Below are 21731 nucleotides of genomic sequence, written 5' to 3' on the forward strand. Positions count from 1 at the left end.
TTGTTTTTCTTCATTTTTTTTAAATAAAATTATGATAACAAAATTTACCATTTTTTTCTGTTTTATGGAAAAATAATTATAAATAAAATTGAGCTTTTTTTTTTGAACAAACAGTTTGGGTTGTAACATTGTATTTATTGTATGTTGTGATCAATAATTTAAAATTAGAAATTCAGGAATGATTAGGTTAAATCTACCAGGATTAAAATTTATCTAATAAAATTGTTTATTTGTTATATAATTAAAGTGAAATGTAAATTAAAATTGTTAACATTTAAAATAAATAAAAAAAAACACTATTAATTTTTTTAGTGTGTTTGAATACATTTTAATTAAAAAACTGTTAAAGAAAATCATAGAATATGGAATACCAGTATGTTTCTCCTCTAATAAAGTGATATGTGGCATATATAATAAACGTCATGATCTACTGGCATGCTTCTATATACGAAATTTAGCGAAATTTCTAAATTTTATTACTGTATTGTGCTATTTTAACTAATAATTTTATTTGACGTGTCTGTCCAGATTTACCGTCGGAACACCTTGGCATTGAATTGCAACAAAACTGTGATAATACTCCAGCCATAATAAGGGACCAGACTAATTTGAATACAAATGTTAAAAGACCGAGAGGACGACCTAGCAAAATACAAACTTTACTAAAAAAAGAATTACAGAAAAAGGCAGCGAAGAAGAAAAGTCAAAGCATGGCAGAAACTAATAGTAATGGTATGTCGATGTTATAATTTTATTTTGATTAGAAGTATTTGATTTAAATAAATTATAATTTACTACTGACACAATTACTTATTCAAATTATTTCTCATTGAAATGCTTAAGGTTGGTTTGAATGAATTAAAATATTGATATACATAATTTTGTTCTAAATAAAATAATTTTTATAAATGAATAAATTTCTAAATATTCTGTGTTGTAAAGTATTTGTTTCCACTCAATTATTTTAAATTTTTATTAGCAACTTTTACAATATATATGATATTCTTACTTTATTAAGAAACATAAAAAATGTTTGAATTATGCATATGTATATTTTTAAAGTGTACCGTATTTTACAGACTATAAGATGCACTTTTTTCTTTGAAAAATTGCCTCCAAAATTCAGGTGCGTCTTATAGTCCGTAAAATACGGTAAATATATAATCTGTATATTTTATACAAATATAAGTATTGATTTTATATTGATATTATATCTTCATATATTTACAATACATTGCATTTATCTAAAATAAAATTTAGACATGAATGCAATGTGTTCTTTAAAAGGATGAAGCCAATAATTACTTCATTCGATCAAAATTTAGTTAGTTCGGACAAATCGATTAATGCTATGAAAAAGGAAGAATTATTTATATATAATTAAATTTGAAAATATAATTTGATTTGTTTACTTTTAAATTTTTTACAATATTTTGATAACATGATTGTGATTGAATATAAAATATGTATATATACAAAAAGTTCTCAGAAAGTGGTTATTATTTGTAAGCAGAATGCTGTATTTATAATTAACTGATGTGAGAATAAACTTGTTGCGACTTGTTTTATATGGTATTCGTGTCAGTTTCATCAGAATTTTTTTAGTCCCGAGTTTAAAGACATTAAAGGTGTTTACTGGCAATCAATAATCAAGTGAAACATTTTGTAGTTTATTGGCTAGAATCAAACAGCACTGATTTCTACTAGGAGGGTTTAGAAAGTTGGCAACACTGTATGGAAAATGTTGTAACTTAAATGGAACAAATGTAAAGTGCTAAATTCAATTTGATGTCTTTTTATTTACATTTCCGGGAACTTTTTGAACACCCTTCCTATACACGGTGTAACAGAAAGGTGTGTAAAAAATTTGTGATGTTGTAGAAGGGTTAATTTTGAGTCGAAAACTCTAGGACCATTTTTTTTTATTTGAAGTGTTTATTTTGAGTTACAAGCAATTTTTAAAAATTGTGATGTCACTTCCTGTTTAACAAAATGCTGTCTGATGTATGAAAATATTTGTTGATAACTGCATATTAGTTTGATATCCATTACTTATTATCTGCAATTTTATTAATTTGTTACTTGTATTTTGAGTCTTTTTTGTAACAATATATGGCTTAACTTTTTACATCTGCTTCAGGCTGGTGGTAAGTTCCACAATTAGCCAAAATTTGCATATTTCAATTAAGAACATCTTTTGAATATGGAATATTTTGAACATTTAAATATACTGCTAATTTTAATGCTAATTTCCATATTTGAATATCAAAAATTGACTATGTGATTCAATCAAAAATTGTCCAGGAATGTTTGAACATGTCTATCTTATATCAATGGATTGAAGCCTGTATTCAAGCTGATTGGCGCCATTTCGAACATTTTTTTGTAAATGATTTGTTATTTAAATAACATTGTTCAATAATGTCTGTAAGAACTTTGATTGATAAATTACTAAAGCATCCTTTATTTTCCCTTAGCCGCCTCAAACGACAGCTTTGCAAGAGCAAAACACTAGCAAATGTGCAGCTCTTACACCAAAGGCATCGCCAGGGGGGGCAGAGGGCCAGCTGCCCTCCTCTAGAAATTTGAAAAAATTATTTAAATGCTAAGTTTTAATTAAGATATTTCTTTCAGGTACATAGTAAATGATTAAAACTTTATGAATTGTTTTTATTTTACCTACATACAATTCATATTCTTTATCAGTTTACATCATCTTGCTCCCCCTGGCCCCCATTTGGCTGGCATTGTCCTTGTCTTACACCCATTATAACTAGTATTATTACCAAAAAGACTCAAAATCCAAGTAACAAATTAGCAAAATTGCAGATAATAAATAACAAATACCAAACTAACATACCTTTCTGTTACACCCTGTATATAATAAGCTGTATATATGGTAAATTGTAAGGTCACCTGATAAGTTACTAAGCATACAATTTAAATACCAGTATACACCATATTATATACAAGAGACATGTTCAAAAGTGACATAATTTAAAAAACAGACGGTTTAGTTAATTTAAATAGAGCTTGTTCCAGAACGTTTTTCAAAAAGTATTCCAGATTTTTTAGCCAATCTTTTTAGATTGGCTAAAAAATCTTCAATGAAAAGCTAGACACTAGCCCTGAAAGAGGCCAAAACATTTGCTTCATGTATATGTATATTGAAATTGCTGGAAACATGCGAAAGGGTCAGTATAGTATTAATGTTCAAAAAGTTTCTAGAAAATGTAAATAAAAAGACAGCAAATTGAATTTAGCACTTTATTTTTTAACATATATTCCATTCAAGTTAACAGTTTTCCAAACAGTGTTGCCACCTTTCTAAGCCCTTCTGATAGAAACTAATGATCTTTGATTCTAGCCACTGCATTACAAAGTCAGCAGTGGATTGACAATGGTCATTCACAACAACAAGATGATATGATGTAGATAACTATATACATATGCACAAATATATATTAATTTATTTATTTATGTACATGTGTGTAACTGTCTACAGTGTGTGTATAGTGCAAATATTAAGAAAATATTTATCATCAGAAATCATCACTATTTTTAAACCAGCTTTTCTTAGCTTGGATGCATACTTAACATAAAACAACAAACTATTCTGTTTTGACAACAGTGTGTATATTTTATTTATGATATAAAAATTCTATAATTTGATCTTTAATTATATTATCAAAAATGTAAAAAAAGCTTCTTTATATTTGACTGGTAAGGAATACTTTAATTAATAGAAGAGCTCTTTTATTGTATATATAATTATTTAGATACATTAAAATTTAACTAAATAATAATAATTTATGTATCATACAAAGGAAATCATCAATAAATATTGTTAGTGAATATAGTAATCATGCAAAATATCAAGAGAGAAAATAAATGAACCTAGAAAGTGGAGAATATTAATAAAAAATGAACATTTTCAAATAATTATGTTAGAATTATTTATATTGTAAAGAAACAAAATAATATAAAGATAATATAAAATAAGATAATATAAAGGAAATAATATAAAGATCGGCTTCATTTTTTATGGTACTTTTATTTAAAAGCTGCAAAACACAATAATACACAAAAGATATGAATAAAACAATTGTAATATGTTAATAACATAGATTATTTACTGTACTAGTTTTATTTATTTTTATGTATATATAGTTTTTATTGTTTTTTAAAATTATTTTATATATTTAATACATAAAGATAAATGTAAATAGTTTATGTAAAGAAATTGGGTATGTTGTTGTGTTAAAGAAACGCTGATTCAAACAGAAACCTGATAAACTGGAAGAAATATTCGGTACTATTCAAGTTCTGTTTACAGAAGTTTTACTGTATTTATTTTAGCATAGAAGTTCAGGGTGTATGAAGAGGAGGCAATTGGGAATTTGTCCCAGGGCCAGAGAAAACTTAGAAACCAATAGTGGTATCCCTTTAAATTAATGTTATTTTTACTAATAAAAAATAATAAAAAAATCTTTAAAACTCCTGTATATTAATAAAGAAACATTCTATGTATTTGATTTAAAAAAAAAAAAAAAAAGACAAAAGGGACCTGCTGTATCCTCCAGCCCATACAAGCTCTCACTTGCCATAGAAGTCAGTTAACAATAATACAATATTCCATAATATAATCATGAAGGAATACTTTAATTAATAGAAGAGCTCTTTTGTTGTATATATAATAATAATACATCGTAATTTCAGTTAAATAATTGAAATAAAATATATCAGTTGAGAGAAATTGACTACTGTATTTTTTTAAAATCACTGCTCATAATGGTATTAAATAAAATTAGCCTGTTTCATATACATAGTTTGGACATATGGGAATCATGTATTGTAACTGAGTTCAAATAAAGTTGTACTATTTCAGAGTAAGCAACAAACATCTAGAGAAATGAGCATATTAAAAATAATATTAAATAAATAAAGAATATTAAATTATCTTTTAATAAGTTTCCACAAAGAGAAGCTTTTTATGGAAAGTACGTGATAATTTTATCACTACCAGATAACATGATTAACTATAATCACATATCTTAAATGATAAAGATATATGCAAAACAAATATTGATAGATAAATGAAATTCCATTTTTTTTTTTTCATATTTGAAGATATAATCCAATTATATTAATACAAATAAGATTTGTATTAAGTTTAGATGTATGTATGTATAGTGGATTGCCAGATAGGTGTTATCTGGCAATCCACTATTTTTATTGATGGTAAAACAAGTGTAAAATTTTTCCCGATTTTAAATAAAAATAGAGTATCACAAAAATAAAAAAACAATAAATTTTTGTAAATATACTTGTATATTTTGTTTTGGAAAGACTTAGATCTTTGACATTATATGTTATCTAACATTTTCATTTTAAATAAAAGCTCAAATGATGTAGATGCTGTTTAAATTATGAAAGTTCCTGAACATTTCCTTATAAAGTCTTATAAATTTCAAAATTATTTATATATATTCAAAGCATAGTATAGTGAATGTTTGTATATATTATAATGTTTTTAAAAGTTTCTCATAAACCCTCACAAATCTATTTGGTTTGTGAGAAATATTAGTCCGTAAACATTATATTAAATTAAATAAATAAAAATTTTAAATCAATAAGTAAATGAATGAGTAAAGAGCAAGTGACATAAAATTGACTACTTTTATAATAATAAAGTATATAACAGAAAATTTTTATATTTTTTTACAAATTTTATTAGTTTTCAAAAAAAATTTAACTAAATAATAATAATAATAATATAACAATTTAAATCAAAATATTTTTAAGAAGAAAAGATTTGCTCTTTACGAATTCAAAGATTTTGATTAAAAATTTAAGAAATCTATTCTGGAATATAAAAAACTTAATATTCTGTAGAGGTATGAAATGTTTTTATATAAATTTTTACATATTTTATAGAAAAATTTTCATTTGAAGATACTGAAACTAAATTCAACAAAAAAAAAAAAAAAATGGTTTTGAATGAGTAATTTAATAAAAGTTAAGTAATATTGTATTGCACAAATAAGTTAAATATATTTATGATAGAATAATTACTCCATACATAATATGTGAATGTGGGCTTGCTATGATTTATATGGATGGATTGGCTTTCAAAATTCTAGTGAAAAATGAAGCTAAAATCTGAATTTATTTATTAAAATACAAAATTATAATAAAAATTATCAAATCTGTTTAATGAATATTTAAAAACTACCCTATTTAATATCAATTAGCATATTTGTTTTTATTTAGAGTAGCTATTTATTAGAAGAAAATGCCATGAATCATTTGTTACCTACAAATTTTCTAGGTGGAGGAAGTACTTTTATTTTTCCTTTGTAAATTGAGGTCAGGAAAGCATTTGAATTCTTTAATTACCCTTTACTTCTTTGTTTTTATTTCATCTAATTTAATCACAATCTGACTCCTAAATTGTTAGCAAATATAGAATTTTAGTCATTCTTAATAATCAGATTTACTGGAAATAAGTTAGCCTAACCTATCTGTAATTTCTAATAGTTTGTCACAGATCAGGTTCAATATTAGAATAAGTGAAATCACATCATATTTATGAAGCTGTAAAACAATAGAGCTTTAAGTAATCTCATTAAATGTAAATCTACATTTGAACAACTCAAAATGAGAAGTTGAATATATATTATTATATTTAACTTTCAATACTTTAGTTATTTTGTATGTAAATTCAACAAACTTTCTTTGACCTATGTATTAATTTGTCAAGAGACACTACCGCTGGAATTAATCATCAGATTTTCTTATATTATCTTATATTTTTTAATTATTTCATATTGAACAAATTTTAATAAACTTGCAGAAAACTTAGAAAAACTTTCTAAATCTGATAGTTTTTTTTTTTAAACGTATTAAGCTTTTAATTGCATGAATATATTAAACTGTACAAGTATATATGTATGTTTTTTAAAATAGTATTAAAAATATACTCAATTTTCTCTTTTCCACTCAGTTTAGTTTCCTGGATATTTTTTTTTTTAGTTTGTCCAATATTTTTCAAAATCTTAAAATGCTAATTTTTTTAAAAGTTTTTTTGTTACTTTCAAATGTATTATCAGTTTTAATATAACTGTTTTTTTAAATCAAGTAAACTAATAATCTGAATATGAAGTCAAACTATTCTTTTATACCTGCTTTTGAGAAATCATGATTGCAGCATTAGAATTTAATAATGAAAATGTATATCAAAATTTGTAATGTATAAAAACTTTAAGAACAATTTTAATATAATCTGTGTTAAATTAGTTTCAATATTTCACTTCTAAAAACTGTTTATTCTTACATGAAATGAATATTCATTCAAAATTCAGTTATAGCATTAGGAATATATAACTTTTATTTAAATTAAATCTTTAACATTTCTAAAATGCATTATGAAAACATTCTTGTGTAGAAGTCTTGGCTAATATCATATTATACATGTAATTTACTTCTTAAATCCTTTGATGCACTAAACATGCTAAACATTTTTCTATCATATCCCAGTATGAAGATGAAATTTGAATAGAAAATTATATTTGCACATTAATAAACACACTATATACTGGATTTAAATTACAAATATCACTTAAAAACCAAAAATTCAGCTCGTAGAACAAAATATTGAAGGAAAACAAACATTTTCAATTTCCTTGAGCAACCATCTTCTGGTTAAAAGAATAGATTCAGAACAGAACAAGAGATGGAATGTTATAATATAAAATATAAAAAGAAAGATGTCTGATTGTAGTTGGCAGTCATATGGGTAATCTTGATGTAACCACATGACTGCCATTCCATTCTCATTTCTAGATCCATTCTTTTAACCTGAAGATGATTTTTTTTTTTTTTTTTTGTAAAAGTTGGCAGTTAAGGAGACACTCTTTTTCCGCTCAAAGAGCACTAAGAGAGTTACAAGAGTGTATATTTGGTTTCAAGAATGACTCACCAATGCATAGGGAAGCTGCCCATTCAGTAGTCTCTGGGTCAACAGCATGTAATATACCGAGAAGAGATAGAGATGTAGAAGTATCACCAAGCCTCTGAGCATTCCATGAACTGTACATATAGCTTATTATACTAATAAAAATAAAAATAGAGAGCTAAACCTGAAGATGATTGTTCAAATTAATTGAAAACATTCATTTTTCTTCAACATTTTGTTCTACAAGCTGGACTTTTGATTCTGTAAGTGATAAAATATGATTGTGCATATATAAATAAGTTAAAACATTAAAGATGAATCATAATAAACATTGAAAATAAAATTTAATTAAAAATATTGACTAAAGCAAAGTCTTTTAGATATGCATACAAAAATATTAGTCACATTTATAAATAAAAAATTTGTGACTATATGACTTCATATGCAAAGAAAAACATTTCTAAATTTCGCATTATAGTAGTGAGTGTTTGCAACAGAAAATTAATTTTACTAATAAACCATACCCATGGATTAATATTTAACTTTCCTTCGTTTTATTTATTATTGTTATATTTCTTTTATTCCTTTATATATATATATATATAAATATATATATATAAAATGCAAAAATAAAATATATATATATACATATATATATATATATATTTTATTTTTGCAGATGCTTGTTTGTTATTATTACGTCATTACATTTTATATTTTAAGATAAGTAAGATAAGACCATTGTGTATCTACCCAATGAAATATCTGTTTTGTATTGCAATATTATGTAGGTGATATAACCTTAGAGAAGAAAAATAGATTTTTGGGTATTAAAATTAGTTTTAGGTTAAAAAAAGATATTGGAAACTACACCAGACAGAAATGTAAATAATACAATCAGACAAAAGATAATGCACATAAATGACTTTTAAGGAAAGGTTGAGAAACACTATTTTGAAAACTTTTTTTTTGTGCTATATATTCATGTGTTGACATTTCATCTATTCCCTTGTAATCTCTTTACTTCTGCTAAATATTTTTATACATATTTGCATACATATTTTTTTTAATCTAAAAATGTCTTCAGATTTTTCTTGTTTTTAAATTTGCATTCATTATTTTATTTTTTGTCTTATAGTTTTCACTATTGATTAATTGAGATATGTCTTCTTTAGTTATATTTTGGCTGCATCTTTTTAATCTTTGTAAGTTTTTAATGTAACTTTTTACCTCATAAAAGTATTTCAGATACAAAAAGTAAAGATTGCATTTCTTTATTTAATATTTTATTCTGTTCTGGGTTTTATATTGAGAATAATTTCAACACTTTATGATATTAGTACTTTATTTATATTATAAAGTGATCGTATATATCAATGATTCTCAATGGGAGCTATGGAAAATTTCAGGGACACCATAGAAAAAATGTGAAAGATTGAGAAGCCACAGGAGTACCAGAGCTTCATTGCAGAATTAATTTGCAGAGTAGAATATAAAAATCTATTTTCTATTTTGTACAAATTCTAAGTATCATAGTACATAAGACCTAATTGAAAATTCAACAATCAGGAAAACATAGGTAGAGAAAGAAAAATTATATGATGAAATGAAACTAAAGTTCATAGAATTACTAGAAATATAAGTCCTAGAATTGGTGATGGATTCAGTTGGAGTAAATGTGGTTAATGTAGATCTGGAGGTACAAGAATATCTGTGTATATGCAGAGCAGTTCATCACTTCACGCCAGATTCAGGAACAATTGAAATAAGTCTGCCAAGTAACTCGCTGACTGACCATCAGGAAAACTGAATGCTAGTAACTGATCTCCTGCGACACCCAATTGCCAAAAACTTTTCAGTTGCATTTTCAGTCTTTTTCCACATAACCAATTTTATAGATTGCTGGAATTTTTTAGTTAATTACTGAATATTTTCCAATATGGGATGAAACATTTAATTGAAAAATATTTTAAAATAGCATGAAAAAGACTTTAAAAATTTATTCATTTATTACATGACAAAATTAAGTGATATTCAATGCAAATAAATTATTTGATAATATTAACATAGTTGTAGTGATGAATTCAGTCATCAGCTTGTTGATATTTGCTGTGCTTTTGTGTTTTTTTTTTTTTTTTCACACCCCTGTTAACAAGTTAGAATTATGTGTTTTAAGATGTCAAAGTTTAGTGCAGGTAGTTTGTTATTTCTTATGCGGCAGTCAAAATTGTACATATGTTTTTATTTTATTTTACTGGGTTGGGATGCCATTATCCTTACTGTGACATTCTAAACATGAATTTGGGAAGGAGATGAGAGTTGGTTGTAAGTCTTTGTGTGATGAATTGCTCTACATCAATGATTTCTAAACTTCTTTGAGTCACCACACCTCTTGGTTTCATAAAATTATATCCAACATCCCAACCCATTTACTCTTGTGTGAGAAAGCTTGGAAATATTCTTAGGAAAACTTTTCTATGAACCTCACACTTTGTGTCCTTTGTACCACACATTGTTCTCAACATCTGAAAACTGTTGTGCTTAATGATTTTCAGATGTTGGTTCAGAATGCATTCTTACCCAGCATCTTACTTCAGCATTCTTACTCATTTTAATACAGGAAAGGGAAAAGTTGTCATTGACCCCAATCTTCACCTATTAGTCACCATTTACTACCTTGCCTCCAGAGCCCCTGCTGCTCACTTAATTATCTTTGCCCCTTAGATTTACTCACTGCCCACAGGGAAGCAGTAGCTACCCACTTTGAGAATCACTGCTCTATACACTCAAACCTGTTTTTGTGCGGTCTTTTTTTGTGCGATTTTTTATACGTGCAATGTGTTTTGTGCAATTCTTTTTGTGCAGTATACCAATTTGATTGAAATTCATATACCGCACACGAAAAATCACACAAAACAAATCGCACAAAAATAGACTGCACAAAAACAGGTTTGAGTGTATCATTGTATTCAATTTATATATTTGTTCTTATAATCATGTATAGTTAATATAATTAAGTGTAATAAAAGAAGTTTACTTGAGTTACTGACATATTTAATTATAACAAACAAATTTATCTGGCATCCCCTACTCAAGTTTCTAGAAAACTTTTATTTTTATCATTCAGGAATAAGAAATAATAATAATTTACATCAAATACTGATGAGAATCCGAAGTTGCAAATAAATTCAAAAATTATCTAAGATTCATATTTTATTTGTATTTGTGTCAATATTAATCACATAAAGTGTTACCATATAAAATTTTTATGATTTTTTTCAAAGAAAAGATGAGCAACTAAAACCATAACTAAAAATTTTTGGGTAGTCAAGTTGTCCTGGAAAATTAGTTACTAACAGTAAGTCAGCTTTGGTCACACATCATGTAACAAAAAATATATTTTATAAGTTTTGCAACTTCCTATTTGATTGAATCAGGTTTTAATAGAGTCATTCATCTGATATCAAAAACTTGAAACAGATTGGATATTGAGAACAGGAGATCTTTGGTTATATTTAATGAATTTCCAGCCAAATATACAAAAACTTGCTTCTTTTCATCAGTCACAAGGTTCTCAACAAGTCTTAATTCAACACTAACCCCAATATTCACCAACATGAGTTATTTTGAGAGTTGATGTACTCAAGTTATAACACCGTGGTAGTATGAAAAGTTATTCACTTACATACTCACCAATGTAGAGTTTCTGAACTTGAAGGTTGTTTACTCATTATTTGATTGAGGTCAAGAATTTTGAATTTGTTGGTATCTAACAGATACAGTGATTGGTTCTGATAAATTGCTCAGTATACTGGATAAAATGGTATAAATAATGATAATGATGATGCTTTCTTTCAGATTCTGTTTTTTTGGCAATTAAATAAAATCTGCTTAGAGTTGAACACTGTAAAAACTCATTATATTAAGTTAACTGCTTTACAAACAGATGATAGTCTTAAAATCTTTAAATCATCTGCGACCAAATGCAATGTTCCTGTGGTGTAAAAACGGAGAACCAACAACAGTTGTTTTATTAGTGACACTGTGTAATTTCTTATTGTTCTGGAAAGTAAACTATGACTAATTTGGTCATAGTTTGCTTTTCACAATAGGAAATTATGAATATATTTTCTCTTTTAGTAAATGATATCAATGTAGAAAGTCATAATCATCTAATTGTTCCAGGTCATTTTTTTCTTGGAGAAATAATCTGCCAACTTCTTCATTTGATATAACCTGTACAGTGTAGATATTTTAGATTCCTGAACATCTCAGTTTTGTCATCACTTACTGTCACTATGTTTTCCTGAAATAGGTCAGTTTGCACATGCATCAAACCCAGAGTTGATGAATACCAATTTAGCAATAACTTGAGATTCAATTCTAACTCTAATTCATGTTGGTGAATACAGGAGTAATACATGTATTTTAAATATATATTTATTTTAAAAACATACAATACATATTTCACAAACTTAGGAAATACGTAAAATTACTTTTTAGTTTTTAATATTAATCTGATTTTTTTTTTTATATTTTTGTTTTAAGTTCTATAAATGTGAATTTTTTTTAAATTTTATTTTTAACTGAAGGGATTTTCATCACAAAAGAAAATGATACTTTTAGTTTGAAAATAAAACTTTCTCAATTCCATTAGCTTCCAGTTCTAGTTATCATTTGTGAGTTCACAGTCCAATTCTTGCATACTGTTCAGTAAAAACTTGACCCTCCATTTGAAGAGTTACAGAGCTGAGCAAGCCTCTGAATGAGACAAAAAAGATTGAGAATTACTGATGTATATAATGTAGTTTCATTTAGTTGTTAATTTGCATTGAAGTTGTGCATTTTCTCTTAGTAACATTGAAGGTTTTTTGCAGCTACAAACTTTATTCTGAACAAAAATTGTCTATCAATCTATTTGAAAACATCATATACATGTTCTGATTGATATTTTTATATACTTTTGTTTATTGCTCAAGGTTTATATTTTGAAAATATTAGTCAATATAAGATTTTGTTGTTATCCAAATGAAATATTTATCAATTAGATGTTTTAAAAATCTCTTTTGTTATCATTTTGGATATATTTAATAGTTTGAAGTGATTTTTTTTTTGTGCAAAATTGTAGTTAATCAAGCTATAGATATGTTTGCTATAAATGAATATAAAATCTGAACTGAACAGTTATAAATTACTGTAATATGGAATTTTGAGATTATTAAATATCATTTCGATTATTAACCAACTTGTTAATTTAAAAAAATAGGCAAATTCAACTGGTATAAATTTTGTTTGAATAATCATGTAATAAACTTTTGTCAGTAATATAGTTTTCACACTCATCTTTTTGGCGATAATCTTGCCTGATCAAATGTAATTTTTGATTTTGTCTATCTCCTATATATGATTACTCTTTACATCCAGATTTATACTGCTACAAATATATAATATAATTTTTATAAAGTTTTAATCTATTTTATATATTATAACCTACTACCAGGTCCCATGAATTTAAGAAATTTTCATAAACAGTAAATGTTTACAGAGATTTGTTCCATTTTTTAATAGGTTTGACAATACACAAAAAAATTCTGCAATACAGATAAGATAAGATTAATTTTAGTTTGTAGATTTAGTCTTCTATGTTATATACAATAGCATAATTAAAATCTTTCAAAAGAATTAATATAATGTATATTGTGAGCATAAAATATATAAATTTTTTTAAAGATTTAAAGTTCAGTAAAGTTTTTATTATTATAATTATTGTATTTTTTAAAATTTTCATGCTACATTTGAATTGTCGGATTCTGTTTTGTTTTCTTTCTATTACAATTGAATAGTTTTTGTGCTCCAATGATTTTTATGATTCAATAGAAAGAAATACTTAGAAAACTATAATTTTCTAGAGTAACAGTTTTTTCCTATCTTTAATTAAACTTATAAATAAACTATCTTTAAATATTAATATTTACAAGAATTTATTGAAAATAAATAAAATGTTTACAAATTGTTCAGTTTGCATATGCATTTATTCAAGTTTTTTTTTTAAAGTATCTTTTTGTATATTATAATAAGGCCAAAAATTACCTACTTTACATATATATATGAATAAATGCATAAAATAAATAAATACGACAAAGTGTCAATCGAAAGATGGATATTAAAGAGTATAAATACTATTGTTACCAGTAATTAGTATTATTAGAAGTAAAAGAGAAGATATGACTCTTATGAAATAATTTATTTATAATAGGCATTTAAAATTTTTAAAATAAACATGACATAGTGGCACACTCATGATTTAATCCTGGAGGGAGCCAAGTTAAACAGATATACTTTTTTAATGTGAATTCGATAAAATTCCCACCTTATGTGACCATTAATTCCTTAATAGTATAGAAATAGAAGATGTGACACAATATAAGCAAAAAAGGAATATTAATTAAGAAAATATTTTTGGAAAATTTTTTAGTGTTGTTATTTTTCTTTGGAGAGTGTTATGGCCCCTTGGCCCCCTACAGGTGCATCACTGACATAACGAGATCTTTTTTAAATCAAGAATAAGTAAGCTATTTATTACAATAAATGAAATAAAGAAACAAAATGGGTTTTTTAATTCGGTATAAAATAATCATTTTTATTTTATACATTACATACAGAGTAGTTGGAAGTTGTTTTCAGGAATATAATAATTCATGAATATATAATTAAGTTAAATTTTTCACTAAAAGTTTTTAAAAGTATTCTTGCTAATTTATTAAAATATCAATCCAAAAGCTGTAAAACATTTTAATGTTTCGATTACAAGGTAGAGCAATAAAGAGAATTAAATTACTTCAAGTAGAGAAAATATATTATTCTGTGTTCTTGAAATTAATAAAAATATTTCTTGTGTATTGCTAAAACCTGAAAAAACTCATCATCAATAGTAATATATAAACATTTAATAATAATTGAAGTTGAGTACTTTCTATAAGGCTTGAATTCTATAAGAGAAAGGTACAGTACATAGTTTATCAACCTTGTGGACTAAATTCCTGGTCAACAAACTGAAGTTTTTGATGCTGATATATGAATGATTTTATTGTAAAAGGAAAATGAAACTATTAAGCTAATTTCAATGAACAAATTTATGCATTCATGACATTGAGTTAATAGGTCTTTGTCAAGAAATTATTTCCATGTAATATTACGCACTTTTCTACAGTAGCATGCGATGACTATTTCAGTAGAGCAGCTTAGTAATAAGAGAAATACCAACTATTTTCAAAAATAGTTATTACTTTTATTTTAATAGTTTATAAAAAGACAATACTGAATGTTAAATGGTATATTTGATACTAGTAATCTTAAAGAAACCATGTAGATCAATGCAAACTGATAGTCTGCAGATTATAAGTAAACCTCTGGTTATAATGTACCAGTACATGTTAAGCCAAACAACAACTGGATTACATCGAGCTACTTTTCTATGATTATATTTAATTAATTTCTAAATATATCAGGTTTTGTGATGTTTGTATATGATGTACATGATTTCTTCAAAAGAATTTTATGATTCTTAATATAATTACTATTCTTATGTTCATGTTTTTTAGTCTTTAAACTATTTACTATTAATTGACTTTTCGATGTCTAGATGTTGGGCAATACCAAAATAAACAAATATTGTCATATATTGTTTATTTTCTATTTTATAATCAATGTTAGCATTACACTTGTTCTAATATAGTAGTAGCCATAGAAATTGCATCACCTATATGATATATACGGACAACCCTTATTTATTATGTTATCAGTTTACACAAAGTCTGCATTAATGTGAAGTAGATTTGTGGTTCAAAGGATAGACATTGTAATGTTAATTAGTTTGGTTAATGCAAAATATTAGTTAATATGAAGTGTGTCATGGTCCTATGAATTCAATAACAATTATATTATGTTGTTTAATTAATACAAAGCACCTTGTTTCCAGTTTTTCCAATGTCACTTAAGTCACATGACCAGTGGCATCTTTCTTGACTTTAATATTTGTCACAATGCTTACTATATCAATATTGTTGTCATCATTGGCAATGCATTTACATGCTATATCAGTGATGATCATTCCAACTTAAAAAATTACACGTTATCTTATTGTCTGCACTTTATACTCTGTGACAATGTTGAACAATTAGTTAAGATAGATGTGTGCATTTTTACTTGGAAGTTAACAGGATTGGAAGATTTTCAGTTAAAAATCTATAGCTTTATGAAGTAGTTTTCATTTTTAATTGCTTTAATAATAGAAATAACAAAACAACTGAATTACAATATTAAATACTATAAATTAGTAATCTTTAGTTTGTGCTTTAAAATTAAACTATTTTATAATTTTAAAATTTAAAAACAAGCCATTTCCATTGAAATCTGAGCAAGATTCAAGTTGGCTTGTTTAAAAAAAAAATCTGAGCAAAATACATTGTTTTTAAATTTGTAATGTTTTATGCAATCTTCTAGTTTCAAATTGGTAGCTAGGTCAATATCTTTAATTGCCATTTTACCAACTCTAGCCAATGTTGGAAAAACAAGCATTCATTCATTTTTTTTAAAAGCCGTTGCATTTCAATAAAATGTATGTTTGAAGCAACACAAGTTTATTTATGTATTTTAAACATATCCAGACAAGATGAAACATAATGAAATAACTAGGAGAAAATTTGGCTTTTGCCATTTGATGTATGATCTATGTAAAGTGCTTAATACAAATCTTGTTAATACAATGTTTCAATTTGTAAAGTTCCTTCAACTTTGTTTTAATGAGATTTGTATCAAAAAGCATTAAACAGATATGCAAAGTAGCATATTCTTTAAGTGTGATTGCAATTTGTAATGATAATATATATAGTGAAGTGGAAGAAAGCAAGAATAAACAAAAAACAATGCAATTTACTTACACGTACATTATACATAGTAAACGTATAATGCTACATTGAACTTAGGCAAGTTCACACATAGCCTCACATAGTGTTAACCTTCACAACAAACAAGTTCACTGTTGCAATAACTTGCTATTACAATTATGGAAGCAAAACAAAGGGTTTAAGTACTTCTAAAGTACTTAAACTCTTTGTTTTGCTTTCATAAGTACTTCTAAAAAACATTTCTAGTATATTAATAGTTAATTCTTGTTGAATGGGATACTGATAACTCTTATGTCCACCTCAAGCAGCAGTGTCTGCAGAGTATAAAAAGAGGCATTCTTCATTATGCAAGAAACTTCAAACTGTATGATTCAATGTCGGATCAGTGCACCCACAAGATGGTTCTGATTTCACTCGGGACTAACTTGACCTTGATGATGTTTTGGTCAACATGCATCAAACGAATAATTACATAAAAATAGTTGCAAAGGGCAATGGACAAATATCATTCATTAGTTTCTTTTATATTTGCAGAATAGGCTAGAAACAATGAATTTCTGTTTGTTGATAATGGAAATTAGGGTTTTTTTTTATTCCTAGAAAAAGGCAACCAAGATGAAAAAACAGGCATGTGCCCAGGTGCTACAATGTACAAATGTCCTGATCTCAAGCTTTAATAACAGCTTTTCAGCACTAGCACATAGCAGACGAGTTTCTTTAAGTATTCTATACTAAGCTAATCTAATATATTCTTGTGGGTACTGTTTATTTTCAGGCCTTTTCTCTGCAGTTTCCATATCCATAATCAGCGTCATAACTAGTCTTTTACATGCCTGGTGCGAGCATCTGTAACTATGCTCCAAAACTATGACCCAAAACTTAGTCCAGGTCATTTCTGCGCCCCCCAGGGTCTACACTCTGTGCCTGGGCACCGCTGGCACCACCCTAATTACGGCACTGCCCATAATATGCCATTAGTTCTCATTAGGGTTGAAATTTGGATTGTTACCTAGCCATCTGATCTGGGCCTCTTGTTTGAATTTTTTTTAACCTAAACTACAAGTTGCAAGTCAGTCTAAGTAATGTGAAGATCCTAAAATTGTGTCGGAATTTTGATTATTTACAAAATTACTATGTCGGGGAATTTCGGAAGTTCAACCGGACTGAGAACACGTGTCGGGCAATAAACTTGACTGAAGTGAAGCACTTGTGCTAAAACAAACGTGACATGGTGATAGACGACAGGGGGGAATGTCCAACAAGTGAGAGAGGGGCTTTGTCAGGGTGCTTGTATATAAGAGTTGGGATGTATACAATCAAAGAAGGAGAAGAGAGACTTATGGTCAAAGACGCCTGTTAGATCACGTGAGCCTGGGACCATCTCGGAAGGGGGGCAGGAGGACACAAAACATCTGGACGATTGGTCTAGTCAGATGTCCAAGAGAGGGGAAGGCAAATGGTATAAATTATGAGTGTAGCTGTCAATGTTCGGATGCCATCCCCGGCCAGACTTGGTTTTCGTCGTGCTTGGAAACAAAAGAATGACCAATCAGGAAAAGGGAAGAGGGTCCCAAGACCAATCAAGAGAAGAAAATTTGAGGAAAAATCCTATAAAAAACCCCTAGAACCAAGGTCAAAGGGGGAGAGGGAGAGAGAGGACGGAACCTTCGACTCACGAGTGTTCATCAGGACGCTTGCCAAACCTTCACTCCTCACGCTGATCTTCGCCACCGATTCCAAGGACTCTTTCGTCTTCACTGCCTCGGGGCTTTCTCATCCAACATCCGACTGTCATCATCCAGAGCTCCTCGACCTGTAGACGATCTAGATCGCACTGTGTGTTGTTCTATTATAAGTTCACTTTAATGTTAAAATAAGCGGTTATTGTAAGACACTTGTCATCTTTGTCTCTACCACCACCACCCACATACAATCAGTCCCTAGGCTTTTCCTGATGCGCAATTAACTTATTGCCCCCAAATGTCAGAAACTTACAGTAACAATAATGCTAACAAATCACAGAAAAAGAACATATACTCTACTCACTATCTTGTTATATAGCTCAGAGTTGTCCTGGAAAATGCAGGATTTTGTATCACAAAATTATTCATAATTGTTGAAATTAACTTGATAGAAGAGGTATAGTGCACTGTATTCTTAGACCCATTTATAAAGAATAGTCTGCCAATTGGATATGCATTCCAATGTCATTTTCCTTACTAGACACTTTACTGCCTGCATTAGACAAGCTTTATTACAGGCCTCACTTTTCTATGCATAACTATGGTTTGAATCAGATTTGTGCAGATTGAACTTGGATCCATTTGAAAACATAACAGAATTCAAACCGTCAATGTTTTAATACCCAGTAAGCATGATGTTTAGACAGATAAGCTTCTATCTGCACAACTTACAAGTTAGTTGTCAGTTTCTTACTGTCCATGTAATGGCTATATACATGAATTATAGGCTTTTAAATTCCTGTTGCACAGACAACATTGCATAGTTTGTGTACTTACTTTTATATTTGTCTGGTTTTCCTACTTTACTTACAGTTGTGAAGAAAATTAGTAGTATGTTCATGCAATCTAAGATGTTTCAACATCCTATCATGGCAAAATATACAAGTTTACCTCCAATCGAGCTTTTTTCATTGTTGCCATATTTACATCTTTGTATCAAATACACAATTGTTATTGATGACAAAGCACTGTGCTGTTTGATGAAAGGATAAATTTTTAGTATTCAAAGCAAAATTTACAGATTTTTTATGTAGTGCTTCTTGCTGCTGGACTGGACTGATGGTAAGGTTTGTGGATATGTTAGATACAAAAATCTAAAATCTTCACTAGTATTAACAGTAGAAAATTTTCCATTTTTCTTATAAAAGCACACTGCCTTCACACAGGTTTTTAAACCAATGGATGATAATCACCAGAAACATTGCTGCAATAAACTTTTTCAGCCAGTGAAAAGCATTGTCAATGGATAATGCAACCTTTAAGGTTTCTTGCAAGTCTACAGCAAAATGAATATTTTAATTTAAAAAATAAACAGATTTTTAAAAGACTATGAATTGGATTTTTGTGGGCACTACTTAAGATTGCCAACTCTCATAGATTCACTGTGAGAGGCTCCTGAAATTTTGCAAAAATTTATAAATTCTCCAACTTCTAAATTTAGATCTATTCCTCCTACTTGACAAGACAATCAACTGTTGGGATATATATTAAAGTAGACTAAAGAATAAGTGGCAGCATTTTGATATGGCTGAGATTAAAAAAATGTCTAATCTCCCAAAATTTTTTACTCCTGGAATGGAAATTTTCCAGAATCAACTCTTTGGGAGTTGGGACGCTTACCACTACTGAGAACACTGTCTTTTCAATGTTATCCACGTTTAATGACAAAAAGAAATGTTTACATAAGTACTTTTGACCTTTTCAAAAACATTTTCATCAGGTGAATGGCAAAAGAGCAATGTTCGAATGTTGTTATAAAATTTTAAAGTTGGCTCATTCTAGATGGAACATAATTACAATATTTAACTTTGAACATAATGACAAATTGAATGCTGCATAGATAGCTAACTACATAAATATATTAATCATGTTCATCTAGAATGAGCCAATGTTAAAATTTAAAATTTTATAACAACATTCGAACAATGTTCTTTTATCACTACTGTATGTACAGCAATATCCTGTTATCTAAGTAAGTATAATTTATTTCTGAAAATAATTCAGGTATCATGAAGTATTTTCCATTATTTATTATGGGAAAAATTCATCCAAATAATCCCGCCAATTTTCCTAAATGACACTAAAACACTGCATAAACCTTATTTCCTTATCAATCCATTTTAACGTAATATTAAACATTACAAACTCCACTTAACTTAATAATGAATTCTTAATGAGGTCAATATGTGGTAAGTAGTAATGCAGTATAATTCTCTCTATACAGATTGCATATGAACTGTATCTTAATATTTAGCAGACAGCAATGAAAACTTTGTATGATGATACTGTACATTTTATATTAAAATCTTATTGTTTGAAAACAGAATGACAAAATAAACAAACAAGAACTTTCTACAAAAAACTGTTAAGAATAAACTTGGATGATTGCACTACATTGTGATAAAAATCATTAAATCATAGTAGTAGAATGCAAACATATGCTACTAAAACAAACAAAAAGATGCTGGGAACAATTACTACCTACTTCTCACCTTTACTAGCACATTTCAATATTTCACATATGTGATTGAAGAAATACACCTAGTCGTGAGGAAAAAAACAAATAAAAAACACGGTCTCAGAATATATAATGATTGAAGAAAGTTTTAATACTATGATTCTTTAATTTGAATATCATGATGGGCACTAAAAAATATTATTTATTATAGTGGGAATTCAGATATCAAAGTATTACTGTAATATGAAACTAAAAGATTTTCGTAGCTAAGAGGTTATTAAAAAGTGATTTTTAAGAAAATGATGAAATCCTGATTAATATTACTATACATACCTATTTTGATAAATGATGAAAAATGAACATTATCAGCAAAACTATAAAACTTGAAGTTATTAGTTAATGCAGAGCATCAGCAAAGCCTCTTCTATGTGGCTTATAGAATTCAGTTTGTTCTTAAAATTTGTTCAGTCAGTTTTGATTAAACTTTATCATTTTACATATAAGACAAAGAAATTAAAAATCTGGAATTCATAATTTCATTTTCATGATACATTGGTGTTATAGTGACAATGTCCAAGGTTGCTAGCGTGCGTACACAGAAGTTTTTTTTATTTGCATGCCACATGCCACATAGAAGAAAGTGATAGTCATAGATGCCTCCAAAACAA

The 21731-nt window shown here is 27.6% G+C and overlaps 1 protein-coding gene across 3 annotated transcripts in view; it reads left to right on the plus strand.

Moving 5' to 3' along the window:
* Positions 1 to 21731, plus strand: part of LOC136982898 (ras-responsive element-binding protein 1-like) — a 47738-nt gene that overhangs the window by 5931 nt on the left and 20076 nt on the right. For all 3 annotated transcript variants that reach the window (XM_067279454.1, XM_067279455.1, XM_067279456.1), the window contains one exon: positions 529 to 732. In XM_067279454.1, coding sequence (XP_067135555.1) covers positions 529 to 732 — 204 coding nt within the window. The remainder of the gene's footprint in view (positions 1 to 528; positions 733 to 21731) is intronic.

Source organism: Centruroides vittatus, unplaced genomic scaffold (genome assembly GCF_030686945.1).
Source record: "Centruroides vittatus isolate TY-2023 unplaced genomic scaffold, ASM3068694v2 contig_874, whole genome shotgun sequence".
Taxonomy (NCBI): domain Eukaryota; kingdom Metazoa; phylum Arthropoda; class Arachnida; order Scorpiones; family Buthidae; genus Centruroides; species Centruroides vittatus.